This window comes from Lemur catta, chromosome 18, assembly GCF_020740605.2.
Source record: "Lemur catta isolate mLemCat1 chromosome 18, mLemCat1.pri, whole genome shotgun sequence".
Classification (NCBI taxonomy): Eukaryota; Metazoa; Chordata; class Mammalia; order Primates; family Lemuridae; genus Lemur; species Lemur catta.
Window position 1 is genome coordinate 38283226 of NC_059145.1, and position 27591 is coordinate 38310816.

The 27591-nt window shown below is 55.9% G+C and overlaps 1 protein-coding gene across 2 annotated transcripts in view; it reads left to right on the top strand.

The window, feature by feature from the left end:
- The first annotated feature begins 295 nt into the window (after positions 1–295).
- Positions 296–27591, top strand: part of CACNA2D2 (calcium voltage-gated channel auxiliary subunit alpha2delta 2) — a 135407-nt gene continuing 108111 nt past the window's right edge. The window contains exons 1-2 of one of the 2 annotated variants that reach the window (XM_045530138.1): positions 296–489; positions 27214–27295. In XM_045530138.1, the coding sequence (XP_045386094.1) occupies positions 296–489; positions 27214–27295 (276 nt within the window). Of the gene's footprint in view, positions 490–27213; positions 27296–27591 lie in introns of those variants that run through there. The other variant, XM_045530137.1, reaches the window with a different exon arrangement.

Below are 27591 nucleotides of genomic sequence, written 5' to 3' on the forward strand. Positions count from 1 at the left end.
GCCGGCCAGGGAGTGGGGAGGGAGGGAGAGAGGAGGGCGGTGCCGGCACGTTGGCGGCGGCCGCTATTTGAGCGCAGGTCCCGGGCCGGACGCTCAGAGCGCTTCGAGCCAGCGCGGCGGGGAAATCGCGGCGCGCAGCCCGCAGAGGCGCTGCGGCCCGGGCAGCCCCTGAGGCCCCGCGCGGAGAAGGCGGCGGAGGAGGAGAGGCCGAATTGCCGCCCGCGCCCCCCCATCCCGCCGCCGCCGCCGCCGCCACTGCCCCCCCTCCCAGCGGCGCCGCATCTTGAATGGAAACATGGCGGTGCCGGCTCGGACCTGCGGCGCCTCTCGGCCCGGCCCAGCGCTGACTGCGCGCCCCTGGCCCGGCTGCGGCCCCCAGCCTGGCCGCGGCGCCCGGCGCCCGCTGTCACTGCTGCTGCCTTCGCTGCTGCTTCTACCGTTGCTCGCCGCCCCCGGCACCTCTGCCTACAGCTTCCCCCAGCAGCACACGTAAGTGGCCTCGGCCGGCCGTGGGACCCCAGCTGAGCACCGCGCGCCCCTCCGCCCCCGACCCCCGTCCACGCCGGTCCTTCCCTGCGCCTCGCGCGGGGGCGGGGGCGCTGGGTCGGGCTGCCCGCTGAGCCCGGGGGCGGCGTCCCCAAGCCCCGAAGGCTGCCAGCCACGGTCCCAGCGCTCTGGCTGCGTCGCGAAAGTTCCCCGCGGTGCCCCTGCTTCTCCTAAATCCCCCAAATGGGGCAAGGCAAGATCTACAAGCCCCAGGATGGGGTGAGGGGTCCTAGCTTGTCAGTTAATTCCCCTGCCGCTGTCCCGTTGAGAAGGGAACCCAGGGTTGGGTGAGGGGGCAGCCAACGACCCCTGCCCGGTGGAGTTGAAGCCACGTACCTGCTCCACGTTCCCTCCCGGTGGGAACCTGGCCCTTTAGAGCCAGATGTGGAGGGTACCTACACACCTCTCTTCATAGGCCTTTTCCTTTGGTGGGGGGCTGTATGCAGAGGATGTGAGCACCCTCTTTCTGTGGCCAGTGCCATAGGGGGGATCAGTGTCCACTGTTCTTGCTCCCCCCTATATGTCTGAGGGGAGAGTCCCCTGGAGAGCCCGATTAGGAAGTGAAAGTGCTGGGGTAGGGACAGAAGGTAAATGGTGGGGAGGACCCCTGCCTGCCCCTTTTGCTGCCAACAGGGTAATAGCATCTCCTGGCTCTGCCGGCTTCTGCAGATTCTCATGGTCCTCCGAGCCTTCTCGCCCTCCCCAAGAGCACACTCGGGCTGCCTCCTCCGGGTGAGCTTGGCCAGATGTGTCTGGAACTGGGCACAGACATTGAGTGCATGTGGCCTTTAGGACAGCATCAACTTCCTGACACAATGCCCCAGCCATATGTCAGTCCCCAGGTACCCCTTTGGGAAATAGTGACCACCTTGCTTCCGTCCCCGTGTCTGAGGAGCCACCTGTCTCTGGACTCTTTCACCAGTGTGCTGGCTTGGAGATTGGGACATGAGTAGTCAGGCGGCTGGTGGCCACCGCGAAGGGTCTGGCCTCAGAAGGAAAGAGGCTGGCAATGCGTCATTAGACCATTTCTGCCCAAGGGTAAGAGCCCCTGGTTCTGCCACAAAACCTGCCGACTCCAGCTTGTAGGTTCTCCCAGATGAGGGAAAAACAAACTCTGGAAAGGCACTGCTTTGGGTCTTTCTCTCCGTCTTGTCATTTCTCTCCTCGCACAGCCTGGCTGTGCTCAGGCGGGTGATCAGTTGGCAAATTACAGGTGCCGCACGGACGTGTCCTCTGTCAACCGTCTGGATTTTTCTGTGTGTGCATGTGGGGGGTGCACGGGGAGAGGAGAATCATATGGAAGTTCAGGGCTGGTGGGTGCGTTATTGTCTTTCATTTGCTGTGATGAAAATGGACTTGAACTGCAATGTTTGAAAGGAGCAAAAACATTATTTTTTTGTTGTTCTTTCTTCCTCAAAGCCAAGCACGAGCCAAGCCACGATTATTTTTTTCCTGGCTGTTTCGTAGCTCCTTGAGTGAAGGTTTAAGTAGATGTCTCCTACCTCTCCCGACCTCGCTCCCTTTCCCTGCAACCTCCAGTGGGTCAGATGGCTGCTGGGCCTGCATGGGCCTCCCCTAGAAGGCCAGTGTGAGACCCTGACCAGAATGGACACCTGTCCCTCTGTCCCTAGCCAAAAGATGGTGAGGCGGGTGTGACGGCAGCAGCACATTTCCAGCTGGACGCTCTTCTCTTGTCAATATAGTTGGAGCTAATTCGAGGGTTTGGGACATGTCTTGCAAACCATAATTAGAGAATGAGAGTGGGGGTGGGGTGGGGGCTGCACAGCTCTGAGGGTCCTGGGGGAGGTGACTAATGGTGCGACGACACAGAGCGTTTGCTGTGACAGCCAGCGCCCTTCAGCTGCCCTGGTCCTGCAGATGCGGACGCCCATTGATCCTTGGAGGGAGGAAGGGGAGGGAATTTTGAGGTTCCCCCCACACGTCCATGGCTAGTTGGAGTTGATGCTTTTGTTGAATTGACAAGAAAGGCTGAGGCTGCCGTTGGAGCTAGCAGGCTCGGTGGGGCTGCAGGGTGTGTGGCCTCCCAGAACCTTCTCCTGGGTCAGTGTGGCCAGGCTGGGATGACACTTTGATACAGGTGGAAATCCAAGGTGAAGAGTGGGACCCTCAGCCTCCTGTCACTGGGGTGACAGCCCCTCAATGGAGAGAGCCCTTGATGGGAAAGTCATTTTCTCGTTAGTATCTGCCAGTGCAAAGGGGCCCGGCTTCGCAAGCAGCTGGGTTTTAAGCGAGTGCAGGTTTAGGGTCCGCGGCTGTTATTTCTGCAATCTCTCTGGCAGCGTGGCTCTCTGCCCGCCAGGCGAAATGGATCAAGGCTGCCACTGGATTGAGAAGGGCAGAGGAGTTACTGCTGGAGGGAGGACAGGGCTTGGTTTTAGGGAGGGGGGCCCCTCCCACCCTACCTGCACCTGGTTCAGGGTTTCAAACCAGGAGGAGGCCACTTGGTGTGTGCATGTATGTGTGCATATGTGTACACATGTGTGTCTAGGGTTGGGGGGAGATAGAGTCAGAGCACACTTCCTTTCACCTGCTTCCTCTTTCTGATTATGCACACCCCAGTGCTCAGCCCGAGAGGCAGACCTCATTGCTTTGCCTCTCCCTGTGTCTTTCCCTCCATCCTCCCCTGCTCCCCTTCTTTGGGTCTCTCGTCAATCTGTGCCCATCCTGCCCTGCCCGCCTCTTCTGTCATGTTTGTTGGGCCTCTGTGCCCTGTTCTCTGGTATCCCCAGGTTTCTCTGTCCCCTGCTCTGTGGAGTCCTGGCTGAGTGCTGGGTAGAACGCCTGGCTGAGCTGCCCGCCTGGCTGCACCCTCCTAGTCCAGCTCTGCTCCCGCGATAGTGTTGGCCAGCACCTCCCTTCCTCTGGGGGGGGGGACAGTGAGGGGCCTGAGGGGTTTGGACACCCAGCAGATTAATGACAGCCAGAGTATATGCCCCTCTCCTGAGTGGACACATGGGGAGCAATGCCCATGACAGGCCATGCGTCCAGTCTAGCTATGGTTAATGGTGGGTGACATGTGTCTGTCTGGGCCTCTGAGCCCCTGTCTTCACTTCCCTGTGGCTCTCCCTATTGGAGGGAGAAACATCACACATCTGGGTTCCCCATCTTCCCAACAACCTGGCGCAGCTTTTGCAGGAGGGAGGGGGTGAGGCTTCAGGGACTGCTGGCTACCGTCAGTGGGACGCAGAGCTTGCAGATGCTCACATCCTTCCTGGTGTTTAGGATTTTGGGGAGGACCCCAGACCCCATCTTTATTGGGTACTTCCTCCTGGCCAGCTGTGTCAGGCTAACCCCTGAGAAGGGAGCAAGCCCATTTTAAGATGAGTCCCCGCATAGTCTGCAGGTGAGTCTCACTCAGATTCTTCATCATACTTGTGTCACCGCAGAGAAACTGACTCCAGAGTGAAGCTGGCCCCACATGTGGAGTGACACTTCTGCAGTCAGTGTTTCTTCTCCCCTCTGCCTGTGTACAGGCACTATTGGCTCTTGGCACCTTGAATGTGTACGGTTGGACACTGCCAGCTCCTGGGAGAGGCAGTTTGGGGATATGCTAGGTGTCAGGTGTAGACCCTGCAGGCTCAGACTTTGGCATCCAGAGCTTACCCTTGCCAGTGGGAAGACCTTGCCTTAGTTTCCCCAATGGAGATAATAGAGTCTGCATTAGAGGCTGGTGGTAAGAGTTAATGGGAGAGGGTATAGCGTTCCCTGGTGGGCAGGGAGGGCTCTGTCAGGTGCCACAGCAGCTATTGTTAAGATTAGTATCAAGCCCAGACGCTGCAGCCATGCCCTCACCTGCTGTCTTCTCACAGTGCTCCCTTGGGCTAAGTGCCCCCATCTCCCTGCTTTGTTCATGCTGTGCCATCTTCACTGTACGCTTTTCTCAGGGGTTTAGATCTGCTCCTGCAAGGTCTACACCTGTACCTTCCGAAGGCCTCCTCCACCCCATCTCTCTTCTGTGCCGCTTACTCAGGCTATGCCCACCCATGCCAGATACTAGCTCCTTGAGGACAGACTACCATCTCCCTCCCTCCCTCCCTGCAGCCCAGATTGACTATTGTGGGGGGATGTCACCAGGCTAATGGTGGTCTTCCCTCACTAAACCCAGGCCAAGCCCCTCACCCATGTTACCACCTTGACCTCAGAACCTGTGGTCATGCCCATCCCACAGATGGGAAGACTGAGACTTAGAAAGATAGAGACTTGCCCAAAGCCCACAACTACTGAAGGCAGGGCTGGGAAAAGATAGATCTGTTAGACTCTTAGGCTGTCCAACTAGAGGGCTTGGGACATCTAGGCAGTGGGCCCAGGAAGTGGAGTGGGCAGGGTGGGGGTGGGGGTGGGGGCGGGGGGTTGAAACCTGAGTCTTTAGGAAGAAAGCGAGGCCTAGGATGTGGGAGGTGGGCCTAGGCCTCCCTGCTGCCCTGTCCCTCTTTCCTCTTCTGAGTCTCAGGCAATCCTGAGGGGCCTTCCTTGGTCTGAGACTGCCTTGCCAGCCCCCACACTCATAGACTCTGTGCCCACATCCACACAGGCCTTTGTGGAGCACCCCGTCCCCAGCCCAGGGTGTCTGCTCCCCCAGGCTTTAAATCATAGGCCAGGCCTGCCCAGCGCAGGGTGGGGGGCCAGGTGAGGAGGGAAGAGGAGCTCCATCTCAGGAGATGCATACTGTTTTCCTCCCCAGGTTCCGGTGTGATTCCTGAGAGAAAGATCATGGGGGTTGTGGGGGAGTTATTAACGGAAAGCTAAGGCTGATCTTCTTGTCCCTCAGCAGTTTTGCCAGGCCTGGGGGAACTTCAGAGGGCTAGGACCCTAGAGGTGCTTGGGGGGTTTCATACCATCTGGACAGGCGGGGCTTGGGGGGACTGGGGAATCAGGGTTCTTGAAGGCTCATTGCTAGGCACTGTTCAATGGGAGCTGGTGGTTTGGGCCTGGGCCCTGGTAGTGTCGCCAGTGGGGTGACAGTGCTCTCTTTCTCTTCGTCCCCTCCAACACCCGCGGGGAGGCAGCAGTTTGCCTGTGGCCCCCATGACCTGCGTCTTTAAGTGACAGTGCTCCGAGCCTTAGGCCTGGGGAAGGAGCACTGGGGCCTAGGGTACCCTGAGGCAGGGGTGGGGGACTTTCGCCTTGTGGCTACAGCCCTCCAGCCAACTGGGGAGATTCTCTTCATGTCAGGTTTTTTCCTGGTGCCTACTGTCTAAACAAGAAGCTACAGAATCAATATTCGTATTCCCAAAGGGAAGTGTGTGTGTGGTTTTTGCTTTTTTTCTTTTCCCTTCCTTTCTTGTCTTGTGTAACCTGAAGAGCCTCCTGAGCTGCCTGTGGCTAAGGCAGAAGAGGGGATCTGTGCAAGTGACCACACAGATTGAGATGGCCCTAAGGGCTTGCAGGGTCCCCACAGGGGTCTCTTGGTGCCTCCCCAAAGGAGTCAAGTATTCTGTCATTCAAGCCCACACAGTCTGAGCCCACATAAGGTCAGGACCCAGGGGCAGGGCTCAGCCAGGCCCTGGCCTGCCACTGTGGGATTCATTGGCCTGGTATCCCCAGGCCTGGTCCTGCTCCCTCACCTGGTGGCTTTGCCTTCTGGATCCGGTCTGGCTCTGCTCAGCTCCCAACCGCTGCTGGTACAGCTGACTGAGCCTGGTGAGGGTGGGCCCTCACAGACTAAGAGAGCCTGTCTAGCTGGCCTTAGGTAGGGAGAATCTTCACAAAGGGGCCTGAGGGTCCCCACCTTGGGTCAGGGGGCCTCTGTCAAGGGCAAACCCAGCCCAATATTCTCCAGCTTGGGCAGCTTACTTAGTGACTTTGGACAAAGCTCCTCCTCCCCCTGGGCCTCAGTTTCCTCTCTTCTAGGGTTGTACTGACTCTGACACGCTAATGCCCTAAGAAGGCAGGTCTGGAGTCTTCCCGCTCCCCTTCACACTCTGTTCTAGCCGTGCGGTGAGGCCTGACCCCTGGTCCAGCTGGGCCTTATCCCTTCTGGTGTGAGGGTGCCTGGACCTCTGGTCCTGGCCTCCGGCCATACCTTGGGTGTCTGCTTTTCAGACTGACCCACTTTGAGCTCTGATTAGCCTAATTGTTTAGCAGAGAGGGAGGGGCACGGGAGATCTTTCCTGCTGTTCATTAACCATCTTTTCCCACCTTGGAAACCATCCTCATTAACAAAGGGAAAGGAGTGGGTGAGGGGGTGAGAAGTCACTCCCTCTGCCTGTCTCCACCTTGCCCCTCTTAGACTCTGGGCCCCTTGGGTCCACCTTGATGCCTTCCTTCCCTGCTGGCCAGTTCTTTCTGAATGAGGCCCCTCTTGGCATTCGGTGACAGTCTGCTGCATCTCTCACCAGCTGGGTAATCTTAGGAACTTCCTCTGCCTCTCTGGGTCATGGGGCCTCATCTGTAAAATGACATTTCCATGATTGTGCTGCCTCAGAGGGTTGGGGTATGACAGGTCGTGAGGTATGGGCCTGGCCCCAGGGAGTGTGTGATAAGGGCATGTGAGTCCTGACTGGATCTGGGGGGATTCTCAGTCCAGCTGGGTCCTGTCCTCTGGCCCATAGCACCTGGCACTCCACCAAGCCCTACAGGCACCTGAGACCCAATTATGGTTTCTCAGTCCTTCCTCTTGTGCTTGGCCCTTGCCTCGGCCTGTGTGTACATGTGAGCTTGTATATAGGAGTGTCTACACCTGTGTGTTCATGTGTGTTTGTATAGATGTGTTAGATGTGTTCGGGTATGCACATGCTTGTGTGCGTGTGTGAGTGGGTGTGTGCATGTGCGTGTGTTTGTGCTTGTACATGTATGCATGTGTGCAGGTATGTGTGCATGCGCATGCTCGTGTATGTACGCAGGTGTAGGTGTGCGCATGCGTGTGCAGATGAATTCAAATGTGGCCATGTGCTTGTGTGCATGTGTGTGCCTGTGTAGTGCCAGCACGTGCATGGTTTATCTGTGCATCCAGAAGGCACTCCTTGTGTCCACCTTCACCACCCACCTTTGAAGTGAATGCCAGGGCTCGGTGGGCAAGCACTGGCAGTGGGAAATAAAGCATCCTGATGGTTAGGACCCGTGTTTTGCAAACTTTTATGTCAGGAACAGCCTAAGTTAAGGCAGAGCTGCAAAGTTTGATCATCTACCAGCTGGCATGATGATGACAGTCTGGGAAGGAAACAGAGGCTGTGTCCTTGTAATTCAAATTTTTGCAAATTAAACGGTATTTAGATTCACTGGAGGACTTGGGACTCAGAGAAGCTCCATGAGTCTTCTGTGAAGTGAAGCATCTCTAGAGGGTGGGCGTGGAGGTTGGGGCTCAGGCAGAGTGGGAAAACCCTTGCTATGTGACCTTGGGCTGGCGTTTTTCCCTTTTGGAGTGAGTCCTTCTCATTTGCACACTGAAGGGCAGGAGATTGGCAGTCCTGGGAGCATCGGCAGGTCTGGGGTCCTCCCCCCCAGCAACACATCCCTGCAGTCGGCAGGCACGATTCGGGGTGTGAAAGCTTTGGCTCGATGATCCCTGCATGTTCCTCTATTCGGAGCACCTCCGGCGCAGACGCTGTCTTTCAAGGATGAATTTTTGTCAACTGAATTTTCATGAACAAGGCTGTCAGGACCTTGTGATGGGCTCTGGCTCTTGGGGCTGTGTGGGCCCACGTCTGATGGGTTCTGATGTCTGAGAGAACTGCAAGTTTTGCTTTCCTGGCATTCTCAGGGTCTGTGTGTTGTCAGTGCTGGGATGGCCCAGGGTCCTCGGCATTTTCTAATGGGGCTCCTGAAAAGAGAGGGCAGAAGTGGCTGTGAGGGACTCAGGACCCTGTAGGCCAGGAGGGGTTCCTTTGGGGGCAGGGAGGCTGGGTAGAACCATCTCCTTGGGCAGTATGGGCCTTGCATGCCTCTCTGACCTGGGAAGGACATATCACAGCCACAGAAGCACCTGGGAGCCTCATATCCGCATCACATAAACAAGGACACCGAGGGCCCAGGTGGGGGAAGGGAGCCTTCAGGTCCCACATTTCTGTTGGCTGCACATGCTCTGTGGGCAGGGCCCAGTCCCCATTCCTAGGGCTCAATACAGGCTGCTTGAAGGGGTGACTCCCCTTTGGCCTTCCTTGCACTGACATATAACCGTTTCCCTTAAATAAAAATACCTGTGGCATAGGGTGAGGGCGCAAGTCGAGGCCTGCTTTGGTAAACCTGCAGGGCAAGGTGCCTACGTGGTGCGAGGCCCAACTCCTGGTGTTCCTCTGGGCAGACTTGGATGCTGATGCCCCTGTGCTGTTTCAGAGTCATCAAAGCTTTCTGGATCCGCTGGAGAAGGATAACTTTGTTATCAGGCAGTGTGGACACAGATGGGCCAGTGTGTTCCTGAGACAGGTAGAAGCCCCTGCTCTGCCACGAATTTCCAGCTTGACGTGGCATTTGAGTCTTGATAACTTCCTTCCTCAGCCCATGTTCTCTTCCCGCTGGCGCTGCCTGAAATGCTGCATTTAAAGCCTTAAAGGTCAGGCCTGGTGCCGCCACCAGTTCCAACAAACAAACAACAAAACAACCCACCCTAGCCCTACCCCCAACTTCAGTTTTAGAAAAGAGAATGAGAGCAGGCCTCCATGCTAAAGGCATTCACAAATGGACATTTCTTCTTTCTCCCTGTGAGCTCAGGCTGGGTGGGTATGATAGGGCCCTGGGAGTTTCTCTCCTCTTCTTGGCCCCATGAGGCATGCTGCAGTGTCTCCCATTGGGGGCTAGCTGTGACCTTGTACCCCAAAAGCCTGCCAGCATTCGAGATCCTGCCTATTCTGGCTCCAGCCTCTGGCCACCAGCCCTGGGACTATCCAGGATACTTGCAGGTCCTGGTAGGAGCTCCAGCCTCCCCACCTTCTGGCCTTGGCTTACCATGTCCCTCTCCAGGCTGGCCTGCTCAGCCCGAGTACTAGGCAAGGAGCCTTCACGACTGATGCCCTCCTCTGGCTGTCAACCCCTTGTTGGCCTCTCCTACAACCCTGTGCCCCCTCCTCCAGCTCTGTGCCAGTTCACAGGGCGCTCGAGGAGTAAGCATTGAGCTGACTACCCCTCCCCAAGAGCTGAATCCGAGGAGTATATTTGGCTGTAAGGAAAAGAGGCTGCTTCTGCGCATACCTTGGCAACCCAGTGCAATGGGTTTTTCCCTCATGGTTAGGCCGTTTATCCCCAACAGGGAGTTGAGAAGTGGATGATGTGGGCTGTCAGGGAGGACCAAGTCCTCACCTGTGCTCTGCCTGGCTGGCCTTACTTTTGGTGTGGCTAGCTGTCCTTGGCTGACTTTTCTTATGGCAACAAGATGGCTGCCACAGCTCCAGGCATCATGTGCAGACCCAGACATTAGACATAGAAAAGGTATTTCCTCTGGGCTCTTCTTAAGAGGGGAAAAAACCTTGTCCAAAAGCCCCCAGCCAACTTTCCCTCACACCTCATTGGCTGGCACTGGGTCACATGTCCACTTTGAACCAATCACTGGCACTCTAGAAGGTACATCGTGATTGGCTCAGGCTAATCAGGATTTACCCTTGAGCTGAGGATGGGGTCACCTTGGGGCTGGAGGTGGAGATTCTGCAGACTTGGGTTTTGTTAGCAAGAAGGCAGGGAGAGATGGGGGATGGGGAGGCCGTCTCTGCTACAAGGTCAGACACAAGGCCTGAAGCTGGAGTGGGGGCTGAGGGACAGGGCTGGAGGGGAGGAGCTGGGTGACCTTGCCAAGGAAACATTTGTAAAGGAAACCGTTGTTTTAACCACAACATACCACAAGCTGGGCCCTGGGTGGTATATTTCACATATGCTAGTGAGGTCAGTCCATTTTTACCCCTGCTTCACAGACAAGAAAAATTGAGGCTCAGCCAGGCTAAGTGATGCTAAAATCCCACAGATGGTGAGTGGCGGAGGCAGGATTCCTACCCAGTGATTGCCGCCTGGCACTCAGGTCCAAGCGCTCGCCCCCGCCCCACTGAGCCCTTCCACAGCTCATCTCCTCGAGGCAGCCCCTGGCCACAGGACCCTCAGGTGGCCCCACGCTCCCACCCTATTCCATCGTGCATGTCCCTCTGCAGGGGCTGTCCCTCTCGTCAGCTGAAGTCCTTGGAAGGTTTATCACGTGGGCATAGGGCCTGTGGCATCCCCAGTTTCCTTGGAGGCACCTCAGGGACTAGAAGTAGGAGAGTCTTGTTCCCTAATCCCCCTCACCTGAGCTTTGGGTATGGGTCAGTGGGAACTGTGGGACCAATTTGTCCAGTTTAACTCCTATGTGGTACATAATGGGGAAACTGAGGCCCAGAGAGGGATGCTGCCTTGGGCCTCTCAGCAGTTGAGGCATAGCCTTGACCCAAATGGGGGGTGGGGGAGTGTGGGGAGCAGCCACTGCCCTCAAGTTGCTGTGCTGTACTAATTAGGTTTGGTCATTCAGGCCACCCCCCTGTCTTAGGCAGGGCCTAGGACAGACTGTTTAGGACAGCAGGAAGCTGCTGGTTCATGTAATATCTGAAGTTGGGACTGGCATGTACGGGCTAAGAGGATAGACAGAGGGGCATTTCCTGCTGCTGTGGAACAGGCAGCTGACCTGACTTTAATGAGCCACAGCCGAGGAAGTGACCTGTGGACATGGCCAAGGGGAATGCCCAAACTTGGCTGGGTGCTGCCTGGGAAACTCCATTCTCATCTTTGGGGAAGGGCAGCTTCAGGGTGGGGTGTACTTGTGCCTGTAGTGGGGGTATACTTGTGCCTACTCACTACAGAGAGGACTGGGGCATCATTGGTTGGCACCGCTGATGGATATCACAAGAGCCACACTTCACTGGGGCCATGTTCTTATGACCTGGTGCCTGGCCCCTCTTGTTACTCTCTGGGCTCTGTTCCCTGCACCAATCCTGGGTCCAGGCTGAGCACATTGTCTAGGAGTCAGTCAGCCAAAGGCGCAGGTCTTGGGATAAGCCCTGGGCTCTGTCCTGCTTCTAGGTTGAAGTGCCCCTCTGGCCACTGTTCCCCACCTGTCACATGAGGGAAGAGAGCTCTCTGGGGCTGTCCAGGGGCCAGTAAAGAAGACCAGCTAGCCTCTGTTGAGCACAGCTGTGACTCCTTCAGACCAGGACAGGCCTTCTCTGACCCAGGTCTATGTCCAAGGCCTGCTGGGAATGGCAGTGCTGTCTCCTGTACACACACGGAGTAGAGGGGCAGGGCAATCTAGACTCACTCCAGACTCAGCTCTCCCCTTTCTCCATGCCTCACCCCTCTCCTCCTACCCACCCATCCCACCTTACCCCTTGGGCTGTGCCTAGCAATACCCAGGCAGGGCCACTTGGAGGGAGGGAGGAAGGCGGCATGTTTAATTATTTAAGCCAGACCTTGGCTGGTGCAGACCCCAGAAACCCCTGGGGTGTATGCAGCAGGGGCTGTAGGCCTCCCCTCTGCCCTTCCTCTCCCAGTGTCCCTTTACCCCGCTGTGGCCTTGGCCCTGTCCAGCTCACTGTGGAAGTCTGGGTGAGCCTCTTGCCCTCCTCCTCCAAGCCTCAATGCCCTCCTCGTTCCCAGCACCCTGCAGAGTGAGGGATCCTTCTGCAGCTTACCTGGAGCTCCTGCCACCTCAGCTGCACAGCTACCATCTCTGCCCTGTAATTGGTGCTTGTGGAGACCACGGCCAAGGAAGCTGCTTCTGATGGGAATGGGTGGTGGGCATAGAAGGGGATCTCTACCCTCAGGACTGAGTGCCCAGAGGGCCACAGCAGTCTCCTTCCAGGGGCCTTAACATGCACCTACTATGCACCGAGCTGGGGAGAGGTTGGATGGGCTGCAGAGGGCCCTGCCAACCCCAAGCTGGACGTGCGTGTGGTCTGACTGACCTCTGGCTGTCTCTCTGTGCTCGGCTGGGAGTCACTATCTCCTGAAACCTCCCCTGACCTCCCTGTGTGGGTCAGTGGCCTCCTGGGCTGCTTCAAGCCCTTCTGGCCCCCATTCTTATCCTGCAGTGGACCTTGTTACCCGGCTGCCCAGGGGCTGTGCACCTGGGAGGAGCAAGGGCAGTGGCCACCTGTCCTTAGCTGGAGCTCCAGGCTAGCATACACCAAATGCTCACTAAATGTTTGCTGAGCAGGGAGCCCGTGGTCTACACAGGTGTCCACAGGGAAAAGCTGCTGTGACTAGAAGATGGAGCAGGCTTTTACACGGTCTGGGACGGGGCCCCATATGGGCCTGGCTTTGCTGGTGCCAGAGGGCAAAGGTCACTCCCGCATATCCTCCTGTTGTTCTTGCAAGTGGCTGCCTCCAAGGGCTGCCCTGGAGCGGGAGGTGATGGGGATGTCCAGGGACCACCTAGGCTGTAATATTTAATTGGGTGGGGGCCGGGTCCAGACATCAGCATTTCTGGAGCTCCTTAACCCCCATCCAGGTGAGCCAGGGTAGAGAACTATGCCGTTAGGGGATAGGAAGGTAAACACAGGACCCCCACATTCTGCCCAGCAAAGGGGCACTGAGGCTCCCAGAGAAGGGGGATGGGGAGCCGGTGTACTGGCTCAGAGGAATCCTGACCGTGGCACCTACGGGAACCAGCTGTTCCCAGATGCCTATGTGTGCACCCGGTGCAGTCTGTAGCCTGTCCCAGGGAGATCACCTGGCCTTCTCAGAGGGCTGCCCTGCTCCTTCCAGACTGCTCTTCTGCATGGACGCTTGCCCATGGCCCCTCTGCCCTGCTGGCCGCTCCACGGCCTGCCTCTTTCCAGACCTGCCTCCTGACCATCCCTTCCCCACACGAGTCCACTCCCCATACCCATACCTCACCCTGTCACCCAGCCTGGAGTGCAGTGGCATGATCATAGCTCACTGCAGCCTTGAACTCTGGGCTGAAGCGATCCTCCTGACTCAGGCTTCCGAGCATCTAGGACCACGGGTATGTGCCACCACGTCTGGCTAATCTAAAAAACTTTTTTAGAGATGAAGGTCTTGCTGTATTACCTAGGCTGGTCTTGAACTCTAGCCTCAAGCAATTCCTTCTGCCTTGATCTCCTGAGTAGCTGGGATTACAGGTGTGAGCACCACTGCACCCAGCCCCAGCCCCAGTTCTCAAGGCTCCCGCTGGACCCCACCCCTGTCTTACTGATGTGCTCCCGGAGGCTGCCGCACCCCTGGGCAGTGCCTCCTTGGGCTGCTCAGGGCTCATGACCGGGGCCCTGCCTGCCTGGCGCCCCATAGCCCCCAGTTCCGTGGCACAGAGCGGCTGGAGAGAGGGTAGCAGGGAACAATCCCAGAGGCCATTAAGCCTAATGATTTACATGGTTCCTGAGCCAGCGCCAGGGGAAATATATTTCACAGGTGATTTCCAGACTGGTGGCATATGGAGGAGGCCATTACTCTAGAATGAAGAAGGGTGGGGACTTCATGGGGCTGTCCAGAGAGAGCCAGAGCCGTGGGCTCTGTGGGCCTTGATTTGTGCACCTGCTGTGTGGTAGAAAGCCTGGGCCAGGGAGGACCTGGGGATCAGAGAGCCCCATATGTGGCCTTGTTTGTGCCTCAGGTACCTCATCTTTAAAATGGGATCACATTTTTCATTGTAAGGGTGGAGCATCCAGTCATTCAGCCAACATTTTCTGAGTCCCTGCTGTGTGCCAGGCCCCGTTCTCAGGAGATGATGTTCTAGTGACAATATCTGTGTCAAAAATACCAGGAAAATGGTGAGTGCTTTGCACTTGTAGACACTCTCTTGTGGGGGCAGCAGCAGGAGGGTCTCACAGGTAGAGCACCCATCGAACTGGGGGAAGAGGTCGTGGGGTAATAATAACGACATACCCAACCTTAGTGTTTGCCAGGCTGGGTCTCAGTACTCTGCTGCCCCTACCCCGGGAGTCGAGATCACAGTTACGAAGTACAGGGAGTGTCGGGATGCCCGGCCAGGAGCCTCTGCACCAGGGCCCAGCTGTGGTGGGCACTGTTTGTGTCTGTGGAGTGAATGAATGAATGAATGAATGGAATCAGTTCCTGAGAGACTGAGCACTCCCTGCCAGGCTGTTCCCCCTTTGCCCCACTCAGAGGCCCTGCTTCCCTGGGTGCACCCATGTTTGTTCAGCCCAGAGCCCCCTCTCCCAGATGGAGAGCTCCTAGAGGGTGGCAGCCACATGTCAAGCCCCTCTCCCAGCAAGACAACAGCCGATAACCCTGTGTTAAATGCAGTGTACAGAGTTGACGGGCACTCTTACCTGAGCCTTGCTTTTCTCTTCTGAGACATGAAGAGAGGTAGCCTGTCCTGTTGCCTTTCCCACAGACTAAGCTTGGGGACACGTGAGCTGGGCTGGTGAACAAAGGTCAAATACCATGGCAAGGGGGGCCCACCAGTCAGTGTGGAGGTCCCCTGGGGGAAGCAAGGACCTGCAGTGGATTTTCAGTGGGTGCCAGGCAGGGCTGTGGGACAGCCCCGTGGGCTTGGCCATACAGGCTGTGTCCAGAGAAATCCTGAGGCTCCCACCTCACTCATCCTTTTCCAGTCAGTGCCTTCCCCACTTCCGGCACACTCCTTCCTTCCACAGACACTGGCCACAACCTGCTGTTCGTTCATTCTCTCAGCATATCATGAGCATCTGCCATGTGCCAGGCAGACAACAGTCTAGGGAGGGGACAAACAGAGGACATGCCACGTTGGAAGGTGATAAGTGCCATGGAGAAGGGACAGAATTGCAGGGAGACTGCAGTTTAACTGGGTGGGAGGTGGGGTCAGAGTGGGCCTCAATGAAAAGGAGACATTTGAGCAAAGCCTGGAAGGAGAGGAGGGCAAGAGCCCTGTAGGTTTCGGGGAGGAGAATGTTTTGAGCAAAACGACAGCCAGTGCAAGGGCCCTGAGGTAGGATGTGGTTAGAGCAGAGGGAGGAGAAGGGGAGAGTGGGAGCAGAGGAGGTCAGAGGGCAATGAGGGCCAGGTCAGGCAGAGCCATTAAATTAGTGTGAGTCTTTGGCTTTTGCTTTGAGTGAAGTGGGGGCCATGGGAGGGGTGTGAGCAGGAAGAACACTACCAGAGTGGTGGCCACAGTGGTGATGAGCCATGCCAGTGGTTTGGATGTGAGAAAGACACCCCAAGGTGTCTGACTTGAGTAGCTGAAAGGACAGAGTTGTCGCCAGCTGAGCTGAAGGAGGCTGGGGAAGAGCAGGTCCGAGGGGCGATCAGATTTTTGACCCACTGAGTTCAAGATGTGTCCGAGCCGGACGTGTACCTCTGGAGAGCCTGCCCGGGCTGGGCGCTGAGGCCTGAGCAGAGAGCCCTGCTCTGTGAACTTGAGTTTACCATCTGCTGCCTGTGCCTGCTGTCCTCATCCCCCCCCCTGCCTTTGCCATCCGGCACGGTGGAGGTGCTCACTGTGTACTTGAGGGTTGGAATCCTGCAGGCCTCAGTGTGGGAGCAGCCCACCTTTGTACCCATGGTCAGTCAGTGGGTGCTCACGGGGTCACTGTGTGCAGAGCTTACTGCTGGGCCTTGCATGTGCCGTGCCCTTCGTCTGGACTGCCCTCCCACTCCGCAGTGCCTCCTTCACCTGGCCAGCCCTTCCCATGCATCCTGCCCTCCAAGGCTCACTGGATTCCCCTTCCCTCTGCTCGTCAGGCCCTGATCTGGATCAGATGACAGCCTGCTTTGCCTGAATTCCAAGCTCCCAAGGGCAGGCCTGCATCTGCCCCACTCACCGTTGAATCCTTCCCCATGCCCACAGTAGGTACATGGTAACCATCTAAATGAATGAATGAATGAATGAATGAGGAGTGAGCTCGTTGGGAATTTACAGAAAGGTGTAAACACCTGCAAAGTATTTTGCAGTAGTGAGCCCTGCTGGTTCAGTCACCTGCCTCTTCTCAAGCCAACCCTTAGGACAACACAGGCTCACCAGGCAGGGTGGTTCCTCTCTGGCTGGCCACCGCCCTGAGGATGCCAGAAGGGGGAGGCTCCTGGGGTGGTACTTGAAGCCCCTTCATTGCTGTAGCTGTGGATCTCTTGCCACCCTCAGAGGGGATTTGCGTTGCTAAAGGATTCACCGCACAGCGCATCAGGGCAGCTTGAGCACTCACATTGGATTTACTCTGAGAAGCCAGGCAGTGGTGAAAAGCAGATCCCAGAGGAGGTGGGTGTTCCCCCCATACTTAGTGCAGGCTCCCTGGCAGGGGGATTTGAGGGAGCCAGAGCTCTGAGACAACATTCTGACAGCAGGATAGCTCTGGAGGGCTGTGAGGAATGACTTCCCCATTGCACCTGGCTTTGGCTTGCTTGGCAGGCACTGGGGTCCCTGATGTAGAGGTGGGCCAGTCCCTTTCCCAAAGTTGGAAAAGGTCATAAATGAGGGGTAGCTTTTACCTGCACCCTGTTTCCTAAGTTTGGCCATTGGAGTCCACCTTGGGGATTAGGGAGGCCTGTTGGCCTAAGGGTCAGGAGCAGGGCTCTGAAACCAAACTTCACTGGGTTCAAATTATGGTTCGGCATAGACTGGTTGTGTGTTCTTGGGCAAGTTGCTCCATCTCCACAGGCCTCAGAGTCCTCATCCATGAAATGGGCATGATTGATCTGCACCGAGCCAAGAGTACTGTGTAACATCAGTGGGAATCACACACAGAGCACCCGGCACACAGTAGGTGCTCCACATCATTTCTTGTCCTCTGTCCTTGGCTACCTGCTGCCTGCTGAAGTTGGAGCTTCCCTCCCACTGCAGACTGGCAGGCACCAGTCTGTTGGGGGGAAGGTGTCCTAGTAAATTTATCCCCAAGTGTTTCCAGAAGGCTTATCTTTGCCAGGCTCCAAGCTAAGCTCTACAGGAAGTTTGGTAATGGGACCAGGCTGCAGCCTCAATCTAAGGTGAGGCTTAGCAAAGCGTGGTGGGGACTATGGGTTTGAGAAGGGGGTGGGGGAAATCCAAGAAGGCTTCCTGGTAGAAGTGACTTGGCCAGGTAGAGGAGGAACAAGAGCAGAGAACAAAGCTGGCCCTGATGGTTTCAGCTCTGAAGTGTTTGCTTGGCTTCTCCTCTGTACCTGGATGTCCTCCGGGGGCCTGTGAGCTTTCACAGAGGTCACTGCCCTGAGGGGGAACAAAGGACCCTGAGGGGGTCTCTGTCCTCCTCAAGGCAGGAGGCCATGTTGAGGACACACACAGAGGACAACTATTTGTGGCTCAGCAAGGATTTGAGTCATGCTGGGGGGTGGGGAGGATGTGCAAGAGGGGAGATGGGGACATGTGAATCACAGAATCTGACCAGAGTGGTTGGTGACATGTGAACAGGGTCTGCCCTACCACCTCTAGTCAAGCTTTAACTACTATGTGGGACAGGAACAGGAGGCTGGAGCTCCTGGTGACCTCCAGAGGTGGTGCCTCAACACTACTCTGCACTCCCTGAGACCAGGCTTGGGTACGGCTCCCCCATTACAGCACCTGGCTGGGCACACAGGGATGCAGCGATATATTCACCTCCTGAAAGCTGATCTTGCTGAGTCTCAGCTTACTCTGTTTGTTAAATGGGCCTGGGCAGGTGTTATGTTCCTATCATGTCTGACTACCTGGGGAATGTGCTGGAGAGAGGAGATGTTGCCTACCCCAGAATGCCCAGTCTGTGTCAGTGGCTGGGGCAGGTGGCTCCGGGCTGGGGAAAGAGACAGGATCCTAGGCAGAGTGGATGGCAGATAGCTCTCCCAGTGCCCCTGGCTGGAACCCTCTGCTTTCCCCTGGAGAGGCCTTGGCTGGTTCATGAGCTCCTCTTGCTGATTGCTAAATCCCAGCTCTGGACTATTGGGAAATTCACAGACAATGACACTTGGGTGCTGGCACCTTGGAGACCCATGGGCCTCAGTTACCAGGGGAATTGTTGGTTTTATCTTGGACCTCAGGAAAGGATTCTCCCACCACCCTATGTGGTGAGCTGTAAATCACTGTTACCGTTTGCGGCTGCCTGTCTCTGTGTACCAGGAGTTTCTGTAAAATGCAAGAATAAACTGAGTGCTGGGGTAATGGAAGCTGCAGAGGCCCCCATGGATCCTGAATCCAGGCTCTGCAGAACAGCCTCAATGTTTGTAATGATTATTTGCTTAATACCAGTCGTGTTTTACAGTGCTGCCTTCTAGAATATGTTTATACTCATCAGTAACTAACTGCCTTACTGGTTGCGTGTTGGGGCTTCATATGGGATTTTGTTGAAAAAATAAAAAGCAGATAATCTTGCTGCCAGAGCAGTTTGAAAACCACCAGTGTGGCTCGACTTTGTCAGTCCACAGATGGTAAACCGAGGCGCAGATTGGAGTGGATGAGCCTGCGCAAAGCCCGTGGACTCAGGCCCCGGGAACCAGAACCTAAGTGTGCAGGAGAAAGTGCCACAGGGCAGGGGGTGGGTAGAGCCTGTGTTCGGGAACAGGATGACAGAGATAGGGTGGAGGGCAGCCCAGGGCTGGGTCACTCCTCTGCACTTTCTTCTTGCTTTCTGGAAGAAGTGGCTGCCACAGCGCCAGGCCCTTCTGAGAGAGCCATGAATTATGCACAGAAGCCACAGGCCTGGGCAGGCCCATCATAAATGAGCCTTAATAATTCATGCAGAAAGGAGCCAGGGGAAGGGAGGGCCTCCTGGGCCAGCCCTGGGGCAGCCACCACACTTCCAGTCCCTCTGTGGGCTCCCACTGCTCACCCTGCCTGCCTGCTCCTCTGGCCAGCCACACGCAGGCTGGGAGGGTGGCTGCGAGGTCACTGGACCCTGGGGAGGTATATTCACTCAGCAAAAGGCCTGTTCTTCCAGGCTGGAGAGCAGGAGCCTCCTCCCTCAGGGCTCACAGCCCAAGGCAGAAGCGAACAGTAAATAAGAGAGAGGATGTCTCATGAAATACCAGCTAAAATAACAACCCCAGGAGGGGACATAGAGATCATTGGCTGCTGGGGAGTGCAATTTAAAATGGGGGGTCAAGGTGGACTTCACTGGGCAGGTGACACGTGTGCAGATACCTGAAGGAGGTGAGAGAGGCCCTGTGTACTTCCAAAGAGAGACTATTCCAGGCAGAGGGAACAGCATGTGCAAGGGAGTGTAGGGGTGTATTCAAGCCACACTGGGGGAGGCCAGTGTTCTAGGTCACCCTGAGGCTTCTGGCCGGAACAGAGGGAGCTACCGTCAGCTGAGGTGTGGAGGCAGGGGGTCAGGGAAGGGGGAGAGCAGGTCTAGAGGGAGGTCGGGATCTCAGTTTTAAACACATTCAGTTTGAGAGGCCTGTTACACATCCTAGTGGCCATGCCATGCCAGCAGCTGGGTGTTCAAGACTGGTGTCCTGAGCTATGTGCATCCTGATTTGTGCACATGAACCCTGCAACCTTGGACACATCGCTCAGTTGCTCTGTGCCTTAATTTCCCCCTCTGAGGGTTGGGGATAATGATCTGGCTGCTGTGAAGATGAATTAAAGCAGTGTGGTGAGATCCCTGGCCTGTCACCACTGTGATGCCTGCTCACAGGTGCAGGCCCCAGGCAGGGAGGGCCCCATCAGACCCCTTGGGACATTGATCCCCAAATGGCCCGTTGAGGACTCAGGCCACCCTCCTTGATTCGAGAGGGAAACAGACCTGCAGAAGCCAAGCCACAGAGCCAAGTGGCTCTCCCAGCCCTGAATAATACTGCTTCCTGGCTCCAGGCCTGTTCCTTCCCCCAGTTCCTCCTGTCCCATCAGGCTGTTACGAGTAAATATTGGGCTGGACCTGGCACCCTAATTAAAGCTGGGTGACTGTTCACCATTAGGCTGAGAAGGAGGCACAGGCTTACGGCTGCCTTTCAGCCGAGCACCAATTAGAAGGAAAAGCTCTTTCTCAGCAAAGAAAGGAAAGGGACAGCCCCGTAATTAATAACCTCATTAAGGAGCAGTATTTGGGCAGGGTCCCAAGGCACACGTAGTGGAGGCCTAATTTGGGCTTCAGCAACACCAGCCCCTCCCCCAGCTCCTCAGGGTTTCTGAGGTTCCCTCGTGATAAATGGACTGACTTCGCCCCTGTGTGCACGGGTGGGTGGGGGGCGGGGGGAACGATGCTCCTGGAGGTGTCATGCTGCTCACTCTAAGTATCCCTTTAACTGAATCACAAACAGGTTGAAGATGGGCCAGTTCCCTTCGAGTTCTATGCCTCAGCTTACTTGTTTGTGAAATGGTGGGTAGCTAGCTGAGGAGCCTTAATCTACCATGAATCAGCTGGGCAAGCATGCTCCCTTCTCAATCTGGCCTCAGTTTCCCATCTATGGTCTATATAGGGCCCCCACATCTCAAGGCACTGTGATCTTGATGGCCTTGAGTGGCTTGGCCCAGGTGGCCTCTGGGGAGTAAGTGACCTCAGCTGGACTGTTGCCCTCTGCCAATCCTGTCATCCTTAGGAGGCCTGAGAGTCTTCTCTCCTGCATGGACAGGCAGGAAGGAAGGTCTGGTCACAGAAAGCCCTGCCCTACCCCAGGGTTCCCCGGGCAATGCGCCAGGGAGGCCTCCCCTGTGTCAGGGCTCGGGCAGTGCAGGGAGGGACTGCAGCCCACCTGGTGGCCCCAGTCTCAGGAGGAGGCACAGCCACCCTGCACTTAGGGAGCTGCAGGTCCGAGGAGGGGGACTGGACTGGTGGGGAGCAGCCCTGCCATCCCTTGTGAGCCTGTGGGGCCATCATCATTGCTGGCATCCTTGCGTGGGGCCATGGTTCCTGCTGGCCTCCTGTTGGGGTCCTGGGAAGTGGATGGGGTGGTGAACTTTATTTCTGTTTTCCAAATGGGAAAACTGAAGCCTAAGAGGACATGTCTGGTTCAGGGTCTTGCCAGAGCCAGGGCCGGATCTGGCCACCCTGTCCAAGTACAGAGGGACATTGCCTGAATGGTCAGAGAGAACAGGCCAGGGGATATAGCCCCGGAGATGCCACAATCCTGGAGTGCAGCCTTGAACTTCCTGTCATTTGCATCAGGGCTAGGACATAGGGGAGGGGCCAGCCATGTCCCAAGCACTGCTTCAGGCCAGGCCACAGCTGCTTTCTGGGCTTTGAGTGACCACACCCTCTCCAGTCTGGGATGGGGGAGTGGCCCCCTTGCTCACTGCCAGCTTGTCTTCCCCTGGGATGGGGTCAGCCTAACACAGTCCCCTCTAGCCCAGGCTCTCTTGGACTCTCTTCATGTCTGTGTCTTTCTGTCTGTCATTCCCTCCCCCAAACCCCCATATCTCTCTTTCTTTTCTCTTCAGGAAACTGTGAAGGCACTGAGGTGGGAGGTGGCAGGCCAGCTGAAATATAACCAGAATAATTAAACAGCACTTTATTTCAAATTGTTGCTTCCCCCAGAGCTGGGAGAATAATTTGGCCAGCCTGTCATGAGAGAAGCATGAGACCTGGGGCCCCACCATTGCTGAGTTTGGTTCACCGTGCCCTTGGCGACAACAGGCCTCTGCTGTGCCTGCTCCTACACACCCCTGCCTGCCCCAGCCTCTGCCCACATCCACCCCTCCCGCTTCACCTGCTGTCCCACCCTCAGTATCCACCTGCTCGCCGCTGCCAACGTGAGGGGAGGGCTGCAGACTGCTTGTAGGCCCCTGGTGGAACAGTTTATCCAGACAGGCTGTCAGGTAGAGGCAGCAAGGCTTTGATGACAAAAGATGCCTCCATGTGGGTGGCAGGAAGTCCTGAAGAGGCAGAGCTTGGGGCTTCCAAGCCCCTCGCTCTCCTGGGCCTGCCCCTCTGCCTTGAACAAAGCCCCTCCTCTTCCCTTCTTGCCTCTCACTGGGTCCAGCGCCCACACCCACCCGTGCCCTCTGAGGGTGAACCTGCAGTGTCACCTGTCTCTGGTTTTTTGATTTGTTTAATTATAGATGAGTTTTCTGCATAATTTATTCCAAAAGCCTGGATTATACTGTACAATTAAATCACATTCTGATCAACAACTTCACATATAAAATTAACAACTGGCAACAGTTTAATCTATGCTGCTGCATCTGCACACGGGCTCTGGCTCTTCCGCTTCCCCCCATCCCTCTCCTCCCCCTCTGTTCCCCCGTTGCCCTCACCCTCCCCTCTGGGTGAGCATTTGCAGCTGGCCTCTGAGCTGGAGGCCCCCACCTGAGTGCTGAGCAGTTTGACCCAGGGCCTCCCCGGCCTTTTCACTGGAGTCTCAGTGGTTCTATCTGCTGAAGGGGTCCTCAGCTGTAGTTCCTCACCCCATGCATGGTGACTTTGCTCCCTTGCCTGATAGTGACACCCTCCTCGCTCCCCTACTCCTCTTGATTCTGAAACATGCCCTGGAGACCGAGGCCTAGCATCCCACAACACATGGTGCCATCTTCTTTCCTGAGGAGCTGCCTCAGCCTCCACCCCGCATTGACCCTCCCCGCCAGGTGCAGGCATTCCTCAAAGATTTCCTGAGCCCTCAATAAGTTCTTAGATCTTGAGGGAGGGGTCTGTCCCTCAGGGGACTCCCCAGTAATAATACTACCTATCAATATTTCCATGTGGCTTTGTTCTGGCTTTTCAGCCAGGCCAGGTGTCATGCCTGTAATCCTAGTGCTGTGGGAGGATTGCTTGAAGTCAGGAGTTCGAGACCAGCCTGAGCAAGAGTGAGACCCTGTCTCTACAAAAAATAGAAAAATTAGCCAGGCATGGTGGCACATACCTGTAGTCCCAGCTACTCAGGAGGCTGAGGCAGGAGGATCACTTGAGGCCAGGAGTTTGAGGTTGCAGTGAGCTGTGATGATGCCACTGCACTTAGCCCAGGCAACAGAGCAAGAGTCTGTCTCAAAAAAAAAACCCCAAAAAAGCTATTCAGCCAGTCATTATTACCCCCATTTACAGGTGGAAAAGCTGAGGTTTCAGGGGAAAGAACTCTCCAAGGTCACACAGCTGGCAGAGGTAGCCTCTCCCCACTGAGGCTCTCCAGAGGCTACATTGTCCTGGAAGGATGGGCTCATGGAGCTGATGGAGGCAGGAGGACAGGTCTGGCTTCTCTCTAAGTATATGACCCTGCTCCCATCCCTGCCAGGGGCTTCAGTTTTCTGGTCTGTGAAATGAAGCCACAGTGCCTTCACCACCCACTCCCCACCCTGGGTTTGGGCACGTTGGAGGATGTGGCTCTCTTGCCCACACCAGTAAGCCACCGCAGCCCCTGGGTGCACCCATTTCCTCCCAGACACTCTCCCTTACTGTCTGGTTAATTTGGCACTTAGAAGCACTTAGGGATAAGCAGTGTCATCTCAATGAAGAACATGGAAAATCACTAAGATGTGGGGAACCGGCAGGTGGACGTCCCTGTTGGGTATGTGGCCCGTGAGCCACGCTGTCTAGTCAGGGAGGCATTGGCTGAGCTGGGAGCCGGGCACTTCGGTCCAAGGAAGGATTCAGTCAACTGCCTTTGCCCCAGTGAGTGGGGCCATGGGTCCTGATGCATCCCCCATCCTTCCAAAGCCCCCATGCCCTTCTGCTGGATTGAGTGTGACTGCCTGGCGAGGGCTGGACTTGGCTGGGTGGTTAGCTGCTCCGGCCTCAAGGCAGGAACGCTGCAGGTACATAGTCAACTCTGGCCTCCTCAGTGCCTGTGTGTCCCCCCTCAGAGCCAGCACTGGGACACTGGCCAAACCCTAGAACCCACAAAGTTACATCCCTGTGATGATGGACTGAATTATCCATCATGTTCTTTTTAACTCTAGGATGTACATATTTGCCTTCCTAACTGGGTTTGATTTAGGTGAATAATCAGAGTAACTTGTTTTCCCTGGAATTGTGCTGAGGGGCAGTGGGCTAGGGCCTGGGGTCTGCCTGGCAGGTCCAGGATGCCAGACTAAGGGCTAGAGCTACCCTAGACCCTGGGAGGGGGTGTATGTGTCCTGATACGTTGTGGCAGGCCAGTCCCTGCAGCCCATAGCAGAGTCTAGAGCTGCTCAGCCTGGGGGTAGAAGTGGGGAGACTGTGTGTGTGTGTGTGTGTGTGTGTGTGTGTGTGAGAGAGAGAGAGAGAGAGAGAGAGAGAGAGCACACAGGAGAGACATGGAGAAAGAGAGAGGGAGGGAGGGAGAGAGAGTGTGTATGTGAATTGGGCTTTATCCTGAGATTTGGCTCTTCTAAAATTATTTTAGTGTTGAAATAGCCTTTTTAGATGAAATGATGGTGATTATAATAATAATGTGTTGTCTGAGCAAAATAAACATGGCATTCATGTCTGTTCTCCCAATTAATTTTCTTTTATTTATCTGTGAAATCCTAGAAACAGAGACCTATAGACGTACTAGGAAAGAGTCAACAGCCTGGGGTAGAATCAGTGGTGGACTGGTAAATGTTTACGGTTTGCTCTGTAGGGGGAAATAACCATTGTTTCTAGCATTTGCCAATTTTCATGGTGTAAATATTCCTGCTATGACTGATTTCAAGTTCCCAAGGTGGTGGCACTGAATGCAGAGTTGGGAAGAGGTGCACATGATTGGCTTTTGTGAGTCAGCTCTTGCAACTCCAGCACACTTCTGGGTCAAATCCTGAGTTCACTACTTCCTGGATGAGTGACCTTGGGCAAGTCACTTAAATCCTCTGTGCCTCAGTTTCCTCATCTGTGAGTTGGAGATGATAATGTTTGCTTCTTTGTGAAGATTGAAATGAGAAAGCAGGTGACGTGCTGGGATTACATCTTGCACATAGTAGATGCCCTTGTACATATTAGTTCCAGGAAGGATTATGATTGGCATTTTGTCCCCTAGACCAGTGAATGACTGAGGTCAGAGTCAGAGCCAGGCCAGAGCTAATGGTTCCCTTTGGCGATCAGATCCTGACTCTGCCCATTTGTCTGCTGCCTGCCTGGCTGGACACAGTACTATGTGGCAGCCCATCCCAACATTGGCCTCCAGGCTCCATCTCAGGAGCACAGAAAAGCCACCTGCTGCCTTGTCCACCTGCAGCCAGGCCCAGGAGATCAGCACTGGTGGACAGTAGCCAGAGGCCAAGCAGGCCCTCGGTTCTCTGCTGGCTTCTGCCTTCCGCAGGCTGGCGGCTGGGGCCTGATTGCCCTTCTTAGCCCAGCCTGCAGCCTGGCCTCCACCCGAACTCAGGTTAAATTTCCCCCTGTGGTGGGGAGCGGAGGAGGGAATCAGGCTGTGGCTCAGCCAGCAACAAGCCGAAGCTAATACTTCTTTCTTTTGATGTTGATTTTTTTTTTTTCCATCACGGTCCTGACATTCAGCTTGGCAAATTGCAATTAGTGATCTGCCCGCCTCCTCCTCCAAGTTCCCATGCCAACCGACCCGGGCACACACAATGGCATGGGCCCAGCCCCCCACCCCCAGGCCTGAGGAGGGATGCAGGGTAGGGCTCTGGGTAGAGACTTGACTTTTCTGACCCAGGGAACCAGAAGAGAGTCCTGGCCCTGAGTGACACTGGGGAGGTAGCAGACCCAGGGAGGGCTGTTGGGGCCAGATACAACCTCTTGGACCCTGTGGCTGCTGGGGTACCTCCAGGGACTTGGAACTAGCCTCACCCTACCCCTCCTGTTCTCTATGGGCTATGCTTAACCCATAGCTTATTTAAATCTTTGTGGTAATTCTTGGAAGGGCCTCGCATGCAGATGGGAGTGTGTCAAGTGGGATGGGGAAGTTGAGTTTCAGATGCATGAGAACAAGGAGCCGTGGTCACAGCAGAGAGCGCCTTTGGCTGTGTGGAGAGTGTTTCTCTGGCTGGCTGAGACCAGTGTGATTTTGCTCACCTGATGTGGCTGTGCCTAAGGTGGGGGTCACAGGTGTGAACACAGGTGAGGCCTCTGCCCAGATACCTTCCCTTTTCCTGGTTGTAGGGCTAAGAATACAGGGCCATGTGACCAACTGTCCATCCTGTCCACTCACAAAGATCCCTGTGCAGCACCCTTGACTTGCCTATTCTCATGTGTTCTTGTAATACCCTAAAAGATGGCCCCAAATTATCCCCCATTCCAGAGGAGGTAGCTGAGACACAGATGGATTAAGACAATCCCAGGGTGGCACCAGTATGAGAAGACCTGCTCAGACTGTGGCTCAAGGGGATTGTGGGGCATGCCAGGCCCCCAGAAAGGGGTGGGATGGTCTGCAGTACCCGTGAGTGGGCGGTTCCTGCAGGACAGCTGGCAGTGAGCCTCAGATGAACGAACATCTGTTTACCAGGAAAAGGCAAGGGCCATCTGAGCTGGAATTCCCCATGTCCACTGCTCAGGTGAGGCCCAGAGGGGCAGGGACCCGCCCCCCGTTACACAATGACTTGGTGGTGCCAGCAGTGTTCCCTCCCCTTCTCCAGGTCCCACCTGGCCTTAGGGACAGGAGGCTCCAAGATCCAGCAAACCGTCCCCCCACCAGCTCCCTCACACGCTCTTCCTCCCTGGTGTCCCGAAGTCCCCATGTTCAGAGCAGCTACATCAAGGGCTGGCTCTTCACGGTGAAGAATAGTCTCCCTGCAGGCTTTTCCAAGCTGCTGAACTTCCTCAGTGCGTTTACAATACACTCTTCTCTCCTCCCTGGCTGGCCGACAGAGCCAGGGCCACCAGGTCTGGACTTCAAAGGGGACTCACAGGCACACGCTGGTTCCTTGCCTCTGTTTCTCCTCTAGTGAAAATTGGGATGTGAGTAGGTGGCTGCCCTTGGTCCCCTCTGGGTGGCTGGGGCTGGGCTGTGCCAACTGCAGGTGGGCCCTCCTGATGGCTCTCTCCTCTCTGCACACAGAATGCAGCACTGGGCCCGGCGCCTGGAGCAGGAGGTCGACGGCGTAATGCGGATTTTCGGAGGCGTGCAGCAACTCCGCGAGGTGAGCCCCGTGCCACTTGCTTTCCCTCAGGGACACTCTTCCAAGGGGATGGGGAAGAGCTTTAGAAATAAGAAGTGAGGGCGATTTGGCGTTGTTGAGGTCCAGCATGGTAGGGCACTGCTGGGCCCCTGGGGACAGGTGGGGAAATGACTAGAAAAGCAGTGCGCCTACCCGCCCCTGGGTCTTGGCTGCTCTTCATGAGGTGACTGTTGGAGCAGTGACCCAATTCTGATGAAGACTTGTCACTGAAAGGGTGTTGGGCTTTTCAGGTTTCCAGGAAGGTGAGGGATGTGTTT